Here is an 11,469-nt window from a genome sequence, read left to right as displayed (position 1 = left end):
TTAAAATGAGGAACAAAGGATAATCATGAATAGAGGGAAACTAAGAATCCCTTGTTATAGATTAAAGGGAGACTACCTAAACTAAGGAGCAATCAAGAATTCCTTAATTTAGATAATTAGCAGAAAAAATTAAAATGCATAATAGTTAAAACAGAGTGCAATGAAGCAAATTCTAAGATATCATTCCATATTATAGCATTTATATTTTAGATAATATTGTGGAAAAACTTTTAAAGAAAGATAACAACACAAGAGAAAATACTTGTCTACACTTCGCTCTACACATGAATCCAGTGAAATGTCTTGTCTTTATTCATTAATCCAGCTTGCTGGTCCAAACAGTGATACAATAGCTTACAATCTTTGATCAAAATGTCTATATAAATGTCTAAGAATCCACCCTGCATACTTTGAATGGTGAAGTATTTATACAAAAATTATTACAAAATATCTCAAAACAAACTTGAGATTTATTCTAGGAAATACAAATATCTTCTTGCAAGAAGATAGAGACAACTATTGAACTGTTTCACGTTGTCCCTTTTTTTGTGGTACTGTTGGCTTTTATGGTTGGATTTGTAGCCCTTTATGCTGGCTTTTTGTTTTGGTCTTTCACGTTGGAATCTTCTTTGACTTTTATCTTTTATTTGATACTCTTTGAACCTAATACTCTTTGACCCTATTGTCTTGTTTTCATCTATTTACTTGGATACTCTATTTTTACTATGCAGTGACTTTTTACTTTAAACTTCTCATAGTAAGTCAGTCATGCCTTCCCACCATTCTGCATCAGGTAATTTGACATTCATCATCCTTCGATATATCTCATCAGCGTCAGTATACTTGGAAAAATTGGGCTTGTTGATGAATAAGTGTTTTACCTCATGTTGGAGGAAAAATAGGTTTGTTTTCCTGTTGGCAGGGCTTTAATAGATGAAGTGCTAGCTTGTTCTTTAGCCAACTGCCTGAGCCTATTATCATAGTCCTACTGTGTCATAAGCTTGTCATTGATGACCAATGGACTGGGCAATCCTTTTTCCCTCAAAATTTGGAATTTGGCCATGAATCTATCAATGGCCACCTGCATGTTCTTGCACTTTTCCTCCAAGTTTAGCATTAGGTTCCTTTTGGAAAGAACCTTTCTTATTTCCAAAATAGTTTCAGTTCTGTCTTCTATATTTAGCTCCTGAAGCTCATATCTGTTTTTGCTGTTAAGGAAATGGATGAGTCTATTGGCATCCTCTGGCATGTCACCCAATTCCTCCTTGACTTTCTGAATAGCTACTATAGCTATCTTTATCAGTCCCGTCTGCTAAAAAGTAACTTGAATAGATGGCCAAATATCCTTGACGGAGTTAATGATATTGGCCCATAATAGTTCCTTGACCTATCCAAGGGGTTTCTCCAATGTCAAGTCTTTCTCCATAGTTTTGATTCTTTCATTCATCCTATTGGCCTTCTGAGTTTCTCCTTTTTGCATAAGTTGGGAAAGTTTGTAATCAATTTCTAAACTTGCCACCTTTTCCTTCAGTCTGTTCATTTCTGTAGTCTGAATTGACATCTCTTCCATGGCTCTGACTAGTTTTGTTTCTTTTTATCCTGATGCATCTGTTGCTAATGTAGACTCTATTGTGACTGGCCGTGCTGTAGCGGGTGGAGCTGTAGGTGCTAGTGTAGTTGCCAGTGTGGAAGGGACAATTGTAGACACTGTAGGGATGACGTTTGCAGAAGTTGATGCAATGTCAGTTTGTTTCATTTGGATTAAAATATCCAATTCTTTTTCTATTCCTTTAGCTGATCATTGAGTTTTAGGACCAAGTCCATCAACTCTTCATGTCTGGTTTAGCCCTCCAAAACTTCCAGCATTTGAGGACGTTGCATCTGGGGAATTTTCAATTGCTTATTCAGTGCAACAATATCCTTGTTCTTCTTCTTTATCAACTGCTCAGTAGCTTTTATATCTTTGGGATCATGTCCCAACTCAATAACCAAGTCTTCCAATAACTTAATCCTTGTATCCTTGGCCTGCAAGGAGGCCTTCTCCAACTAAAACTGTGCTGAGATGTTGTTTACTGAGTTTTGTAGCTGATGGCAGTGATGGCTTTACCTGTCAGGGTGGAGTATATCATTTCTAAAGTTTGTTTGTGCAATTCTATATGGTCTGTGGGATGAATATCTCTTGCCAACACATCAAAGTCAACCCTATTGCAATCTGATGAAGTCTTGGGCTGCTGTGTTGTAGGTTTGATAAAGGACATCTGCAGCTTTCCCTCCTTGATGTCAAAGGCTGACATCAACCTTGTTTGATTTATGTGAGTGAGCTTTAGGTATTGAGCATATGTTTAGGCTTTAAGCTTCTCATTCCTCATTTTGATTTTTTCATACTTATCCTTTATGTCTTGGTCTTTGTCAGCAAGCCTACTGAAGGAAGACACTTCCACACTAAGCTGCCTTTCCAACATCTGAGTCCGTGATGTGGAAGGCTCTTGTATGTCTTCAGATGGAGTTGTGGGCCTACTTCTGTCTACCTCTGTGTTGGTCACTTGTGCTGATCCTTCGTATATTCCTGTTCAGAGGCAGGATTGAGCCTTTGCCTCTTGCCTCATGGGGAGGTATCTTGGCAACTTATATGGTGCAAGCAGGCAACCATATATTCTGATTTCATTGTGGTTTTGGTAAAGGTACCAATCTCCCACTTTGGTTTTCTTGGAAAGTTAGAGGACTCTTTTTATCTCTGGACTTATCCTAGGCGGAGGATTTTGAGTGAGCATAGTCATGATTGGATACCCAAAAGAATCTATGAGGTCAGAGTATGTATAAGGTGATCTATACTCATGGAAAAGTGGGGTCCAAAAAATGACAGAGCTGGGCTGGCCCCTGGTGTCAAGCTTCTGGAGAGTAAAAGGAAACTTACCAGACTTATAATACAAAAATAGATGGTACAATATAGAGGAGTATTTGAATACTCTCTCATTGCCCATTCTTGTGAACTGCTCATGCATCCTATCAGCTATGAATTTGGCAAAGTCATATATGGTTGCAGGAGGTTGCTCTGGGGTATAAATGCACATGAAGGCAAGAATAAGTTCATCAATGTATTCACTGGTAGAGTAACCCAAAACACATGATATCATGGTTACAATGTACTGGCCCCATTGAGAGAAAATAGTTGATACATATGGAAGGGAGTCCTTAGGGATGTGTTTTTCCTCTCTAATGAAGGTTTGGAACAACTAGGTCAATATTGATGGGCTTAGCTTGGGGTACTCGTCCAACAGGTCTCCAATTGAAAGTGGGGTTAGGTTTGGCCCTAGTTAGAACTGCAACATTTCATTAATGGACTCAGCTATGATAGTGAATAGAACCTTATGGTCATGAGAGATTATGGCTCTATGGCTGGGGACGTAGCATGCATAACACATATGAACAATTTCAGGAAAGATATGAACTTGGGGGAACTGGTATTTGGGTAAATTGGACTCCCAGAGGCCAATATCATCTATATGGTTCATGTGTTTGTCTTTTCTTAAGCAATGAATTTTTAGCAGGAGCTCTATTGAAGTTGTGTCCTTGATTTGGAAATCCTTGTCAGCCAGGGGAAGATGGTCTAGGTCTAAGTGTGAAGTGATAATGGGTCTAATGTCCATGGCGATAGGGGCAGCCATTGTTCAATTCTTGTGGATTTGAAATAAGCCATGGGGGTTTACTATGAGGTTTTGAACATAAATTGGAAACTTCAAAGGGTTTGGACAGAGTTGTTTGTGATTTTAAGTAATTTTCAATTAATTGGACTTAACGAGAATATTAAACAAGTTGAATGTTTTCCATTTTGCATAGGGAATGGTATTCTATGGTGAAATACCTAGAAATTGGGCGAATTGGCTTCAAATTGATGGCTCTCAGTGGCTGCAGAGGTTTGTACGGTTCTAGTATGGATTGAAAGGTCAGCTGGGTTGTCTGCAGCGTCTTCTGGAGCGGACTTGGAAGTCTAGTGGTAAATTCGGCTTTGGCAGGGATTGCAATGGTTTATAGAGTTTACACAGAGAATGCACGGAAAAAAGGGTGAAAAAGGGCTTCATGTCCTTTTATAGAAAAAATGATTAATTTTGGCGAGTTCACTTTCGGATGAACAATTGACGGTTTTTCAGTTAAATGGTGAAAGCGGTTTTGGAGGGCCGTCGCACCTCTTTTGTGGTGCAGGCGGTGTTCAGGAGGGGTCACTCAATGCGATACAACACTTGACACATAGCATCTGCGAGGTTGGGAAAACCAATTTATCGGGTGTTTAACGTTCAGCCATTGGGTGCAGCCGATATAGATGTGCGCCGTTGGATGAGGGGGTTTGATGATCAGTGATAATCAGGTGGAAGAGCTGCACGGGGGAAATGAAAGGAGTTGATGGGGGGCCTAGGGATTTAATCATGCTAATTTGGGATTAGTTTAGGGATAAATCGAAGGTTTAAAATGATCGGGTCGGGCTTAATGAGGGATTAGGGAGTCGGGTGAGCTTAATACTGGGATTAACTTAAGTTTACCGGGATTAGGTAAACTAAGTAAGATTATATGAGGATATGGGTAATTTATATAGTTTTTATGAAAACTAAGGGTGGGGGTATTTACGTAAGGGAATTAATTTAATACAAGATAATGGGGATTTTGGGAAATTTATATTATAATATTAGAAATTAATATGAAATTGCAATGGCAGAGTGGGGTTTTCCTTAGTACAAGGGTAGATTAAACATTTGCGCACTTAGATTTATACTTAGGAAAAAGGGATTTTTTGTGGGTTTTTTGGTGAAATAGGATTTACACGGGGTTGATTCACTTTTCCTAGGTAAATGGTGTCAACCATAGGAAAGAGTGCTTTTATTAGGGAAATGTAGGGAGATGAATTTTTTATGAAGGGGATTCTAGCACTTATGCCCATAAGTCATCGAGCCGAGGGTCTGGTCCCTCCAAAAGTTAGAGAAATGCTCTAAGCCTCTTTGACTTAAAGGATTTGAGCACTAAGAACTTATTTGTGGGAAATTAGTAAGTAAAGGGGTGAAATGAATGAGGGGATTCTAAATAAACCAAGTTGTGAACCATTCTCTTTGCTTTGTTTACTGCCAATGAACATTTGAAGAATGCATTTAAACATGACATAAGTGCTTTTTTGTAATCATTTGATATTTCTGCAACCTTTCTACTACTTACCCATTTACTCATCCTACCGTTTTTTCTTCATTTTATTTGGATGCATTTAGGCTAGCAAACCCTTATCAATCCTTTTCTTTTACAAAGCAAACTATCTAATTCTAACCTTATAACATCCAAGGGCTCAAATTTAACTGATGAGCTCCTTTTATTTACTCTACCTATCTAATGATATGCCAAGGTTAAACTGTTTGGTCAGATTTTATTCTCCAACTATAAACATAAAATTCAAAGCATGGTATAATCAAGATTAAATAGTTTGATTACCATGGATTGTGGCATGAATAACAAGCTACACACAATCATTATTATGCATAAAAGTAAACAGTAGTGGCATTTTGACTTTCTCACTTTCATGGTCTCTTTTTGTTTTTTTGGGGTTCATATATTTTCATTTTTTGAGCTTTTCTTATTCTTTTTGTCCTTTGATTATTCTTTTAGGACATACCCTCTTTACATTTTTTAATTTTTTAATATGGAAAACATTTGCAGAAAGCAAAGGTATGTACAATATTACAAGGCTTAACCTTATTCATTCAAAACTATGACTCATATTGGTAGAGGAACCTAACACCTGTTATCAAGTGTTGCATAGATCTGAGGAATTCTTTGACCAACATCCACAAATGTTTGTGCCTCCTGAGCATTGTAGATGTCAGACCTACCACCCCAGTACAATGGAAAATCCTTCTTGTGATTCCACAAATCCAACACTGCAATGGTTCCCTATTGTTACCTTTATTCTGCTGCTCTCCAGACTGAGACTAGTTTCCTTTCTCAATTGCATTAAAATTCTTTTGAGGAGCCACATTTTATTTCTCACTTGCATCTTGAGATCTTCCCCACTTTTGAGGCCATTTTCCATTTTCCTTCTCATCCCCTTTCCATTCTTGGTTGTTTTTAGGCTTGTGCTTTGACTACTCATAGCAATAATTCAATTTCCTGATGGCTTCCTCTAATGACCGACGCTCATCAAACTCAATCTGATCCCTGAATGCTACTAGAAACTCATTGATAAACATTTGAATCTTAGCTTTCTCATCCTTGAGGTAAGGCACATACCTCAACAACTCCAGGAATCTACTAGTGTACTCATCATCTGTAATAGAAACCATCTTTATCTCATAGAACTCCTTGGCCCTATCATCATAGTATCTTTTGAACAAGTATATCTTCTTGAAAAGTATCTCAAACTCATCCCAAAAAATATCCTCTTCTCTAATGCTTCTGACATTCTTCACATCTTCCCACTAAATATCTTCTTTCCCTTTGAGACTGAAGGTATCTATCTTGTATTTCATGTTCTCTATGTAGCTATGCAATCTAAATAACTTCTTCATCCCAAGAAATTATGGTTATGCATCCTATGATTTCTTCATCTCTCCATCAAAAGTAAGAGGCTTAACTTTCTTAAAATCCTCTAGCAAGTACTCACTCCTCCTTTGGTGTTGCAGGTGATGACGATGACGTCTCTTGGAAGAAGATTAGAATAAAACCCATACATACCAGTCCTCATGTCAGGTGTATCCAAGAATATGCCACTCTTCACTATATCCTCCCTAACCAACTTGTGTCTCCTCTAAGACCTACTATCATATGCCCCATTAGTCTTCTCCTCCTATCCATGGTTGATCCCTATCTGTCCTTGATTCTACAAATCTGAAAGACTTTGTAGAATTACTGCGTTAACCTCTGCCTCCTTTTCTTGAGCTATAGCAAGAATTTCCTATGCCTCAATCATCCTGTTATTCTCTGCCTTGCAATTTTTGATTTATGTCCTTAAAATCCGCAGTGTATTTTCTATATAAGGAGAATACTCTTCTCCTTGTTGCTTAACTAACCTTTCCCATTCAACTAATTTCATATCAGTGTTGTAAGGAGAGTCACGTGAACTGTAGTCCACCATTTTTCTCTTCATCTCTAATCTTCTATTTCCTTCAATATGCCATGTTAGATAAACCAAATAGAAATAACAACCAAAATCGTACCTCAATGTATTTCAAGGGAGGCTATCTTGTCTGCACAATCAGTCCACATTAGCACAATATAGATCTATAATGTCATCAACATATCAACAGCATGCATGATAACATAAAACTACAATAATAACCATACGCATGATAACCATAACCATCACAATGCATGTTGTTATGCATGCATTTAGCCCATCCAGTCCAAGTGTTTGAACTTGGAAGCTATGATACCAATTTGTGGTATCAGATTTCACCAAAAGAGAACAAAACTTGCTCTAATAGCAATCGGTAACAACCCATCCTACATTTACCCTCTTTTACAGGCCTTCCAGGGTAAACATGAGTTGGGAGTCACTATGACATGACCTGACGTCCAAGTTATAGTTATGGAAGTGGGGCCCATAAACCAGAAGAAAACTGACATCCCTCAGAGACTACAAATCACTTAGTAGCCTACCAACCACCTTAGGTGATAAATCCCTGAGCTGGAACTCATTTTCAATGACATAGCTCCACAACCTCACCCTTGACACTTCATGCATGCGGTAATGAGGCCCCAACCATACACACAAGTATGTCTACTAGTAGTTATGACCCAAAATCCCCTTGTTCTATGCTTTTGGTCCTGAGATCTATGCCACTTTTTCAAGATAACCTCCAGACCACTACCCAGAATTACTTGTAACTTTATAGAATCATAATTAAGATGATAAAAATGCTAACCATTCAAAACTTGAACAAGATATTGACCTAAACATGACTAGTACATGATAGGAATTTTGTCAAACATATGGTAAACATATAATATACAGTTCACAAATGCATACTGATCATAAACTTCTGAACTTTGTTTGAGAATCACCAAGAAGGTTCAATGACCTCTCAAGCTAACTTCAACAACACTTGTTAGCGCATGCATTCAAAGACCATTCAATAACTTATCAAATCATGATCAAGAGCCATAGCTAGAGCACATCATAAAACCATGCATATAACCAACATATAACCAGCATATAATCAGAATAGAAACCATGAAAAATTAGTCATAAGATCACATAATAACTAGTACATGTGCTCATAAATCATATTAGGGAAAATAAATTATATTGACATATGAAAAATTAATAATTGCAACTTCTTCGCTTACTCTATGCTCCCCTTGAAGCTTTCTGAAACCCTAGGCTTCTATGGCTCCCACAGAGGGGGTCACTCTTCCTCCCCACCCCCCTCATCCTCCTTCCTCACCTGAATATGAATCATCGACCTTTCGAGTGCTAGGTTCTTCCATTCACAAATGCACAAGAATGTTTGATTCATAATAAAAAATTGTGAGGAGAAACGATGAGATCTACGACATTTATTTTCCAACAAGTGCTCGAAGAACTTCTTTGGCCTACTCTAAATGAGCCTTAATAAGGAAATTTACCAGAATGTGGCCATCTCCAAGGTCAATGCAAGCTTGGATCGACAAAACCTAGAAACCAAATATGAGATGTAACATAGCCCTGTATGCAGTGGGTAATGTATTTTTTCCCTTTTTGTTTGAATTTAAGGAAGAGCGAGATATAATATTTATAAATTGAACTTATTTCTTTGGATCTCTTGGAATCTACTTGAATAGATGGAATCTCGATTTTATCCTTGATGTGGACATTCCCATGGTGATACCAATCTAGGTCACACTTCCTTATCTCCCATTGTTCTGTTGGAGCGATGATTGCTTGAGTTAGTGGGAATGGGGTTGGAAAATATTTGGACAAAGCAGAACCCAAAGGTTCTTAGTTTGCCTCTGCAAATATATGTGTGGAGGTTGATTTAGAAAATGGTCTCCCAATGAAGATCAACTTAATCCTAGGTGAGTGGAAACACTGTCAAATCCCGGACTATGAGCAGATCTCGTTTAAGTGTCATTTTTGTCATGAATACGAGCATTTTGCTTGTGATTGCACAAAAGCTTCAAGAAACAAGGTCCTAGAGAAAAACCCTCCTCCTGAGGAGTCGTGGTAAACCCAAAGGAAAGGTGGGAACAAAGGGAAGGGTGCAACTAAAAAACCCAAGCCTTGAAGGGAAACAATTTGACATATACCTCTACAAATCCATTTAATGCCCTTCTAAATCAAGATCAGGATAATTCAAGGGATCACACTAAAAAAAGGAATGAGGAATATAAGGAGAAGGATTTTTTAATATCAAGACACCGAGGAAGGAGAAATTAATGAGAACGCGCCTCTCTAGCAACTCTCTAATCCCCGAATCCTGACACACACAAAAAAAGATCTAGTTAAACCAACCCCACCTGATGTCAATGTCGCAGAAGAAATTGTTGGCATAATAACTAGGCATATGGCCCAGAATCTAGTTTGGGATGATGAAGGAAGTAGCCACGAAGGAGAGAGTTCTAGAAAGAAGGGACAACCCAAGCATAAAGTAGTAAGAGAAAAGGAAGTGTAGGAGAACAAAAATGGGGAATCAACCAGTAATAACAAAAATCCTAAAAGGAAAAGGAGGCAAAACTTGTCAAGGAAATGAAGCGGGGACTATTTCTGAAAATCCCTCTTCCAAATGAAAGTTTTATCATGGAATATTAGGGGTTTGGGGGGCTCACAAAAACTCTAGCAATAAAATATATAGTGAAGCAAGAAGCACCGTGGTTTCTATTTCTTCAGGAAACAAAGCTAGAGGAAAAAACAATTTTCAAATCCGCAGAAGTATTCTTGAAAGGAAGCGTGGGAATGATTCAACAATCAAGAGGAGTTTTAGGATGGCTAGGTATATTATGGTTTGAACTGCACTTCTCCCTTAAGGATTTTCTAAAATATCTGTATTAAAATATGGTGTTTCTAGAGTCAAAACTCACAAGAGTTCGAATCCTTTTTATTAATATATACACCTCAGTTTTGTATAGTATGAAAGCAGAATTTTGGGACTCTTTAGATGATTTGAAAAGTAGATATCTGCACCTCAGTTGCATCCTGGGTGGAGACTTCAACACAACTTTGAGTGCTTCTGAAAAAAGAGGAGGAAGTATAGTGAGAGATCCATTTAGGTATCGTATGGAGGAATTAATGTTATACTGGGACCTAGTTGTTGTAGTGTTGAAAGTAGGAAAGTTTACATGGTCTAATAGAAGAACATGAAATAATCATATTGCAACTTGAATTAATAGATTCCTAATTCATAGCAGTTGACTGACAATTGACAAAAGGGTTGGAGTATCTCTCCTTTATTAAAGCACAAGGGGATTCAGATCATCCTCTGATTTCATTGCACTTGGATAAGGCTGAGAATGTTGGGCCCATTCCCTTTAGTTAAAACTTATATTGGATCCATGATGGATCTAATCTCACAATCTTGGAGGCTCCTAGTTCAAGGGTCTCCAAATTTTGTCTGGGAATCCAAATTGAGAAATGTTAAATCTAATCTTCTAAAATGGGTAAAGGAATCATATCATCCCCTTGGAGAGAAAAGAAAGGATCTTATCAAAACATTAGAATACCATTATAGAAAAATATGAAGTTAAACTAATAGAAGAATGACACTTGGAAAAAGAAAAGGAGTTAACGAGAAGCATTTACAAAGTGAGCAGACAGGAAGAACATCTATGGGGACTTGAATAAAGGAGTTTTTGGCTCAAGGAAGGTGACTCAAATACCTCATTCTTTCACAAGAAATAAAGGGCAAGGGAGCTAAGAAATCGAGTCAAGGAAATCACTTCAGAAGGGAAGGGAAAAATTACATCATTTGAGGACATAAAAAATAAGGCATTCCTCCTTTTCAAATCTCTATACAGTGCAAAATGTACCACTTTGGATAAACAAATGAATTTCTAAGAGATATCCCTACTATGATCTCTTCACTTTCAAATGCGCAACTTCTCGAGAAAATTGGTGAAGAAGTCTTGGAAGCAATCTGGGCTTTGGTCCCTGATAAGGCTCTAGGCACTGATGGATTTCCCATTTGTTTTTATCGAACATTTTGGCCCCTAATCAAAAGATATCTACTTTGGATGCTCAATAACTCAAGGGTGAAGAATAAATTTGGAGGAGGAACAAATTCATGTTTTCTTTCCCTTATCCCAAAAGAAACAAACCCTATTACTTTTGCTCACTTTTGTCCCATCTCCCTTTGTAATTATTCTTATAAAATATTGAGCAATATCATAGCTAATCATTTGAAAACCTTGCTTCCCCCTCTCATATTTGAAAATCAAGGAGGATTTATGTTGCATAGATATACCTTCAATAACATAATTTTGGTGCAGGAATCCATCCACTCAAGAAAAGAGGCATGAAAAGCG

At 37.6% G+C, this 11,469-nt stretch overlaps 1 protein-coding gene across 1 annotated transcript in view; it reads right to left on the bottom strand.

Moving 5' to 3' along the window:
* Positions 1-1,842: 1,842 nt before the first annotated feature.
* LOC149167265 (WPP domain-associated protein-like) overlaps positions 1,843-11,469 on the bottom strand; it is a 188,991-nt gene continuing 179,364 nt past the window's right edge. The window contains exon 3 of the mRNA XM_089430429.1: positions 1,843-2,025. Coding sequence (XP_089286555.1) covers positions 1,843-2,025 — 183 coding nt within the window. The remainder of the gene's footprint in view (positions 2,026-11,469) is intronic.

Source organism: Pinus tabuliformis, chromosome 5_1 (assembly GCF_031772625.1).
Source record: "Pinus tabuliformis cultivar Carrire ecotype Pingquan chromosome 5_1, CPIR1, whole genome shotgun sequence".
Taxonomy (NCBI): domain Eukaryota; kingdom Viridiplantae; phylum Streptophyta; class Pinopsida; order Pinales; family Pinaceae; genus Pinus; species Pinus tabuliformis.
Note: the sequence above shows the minus strand (reverse complement) of the source record. Positions and strands in the feature narration are given on the sequence as shown.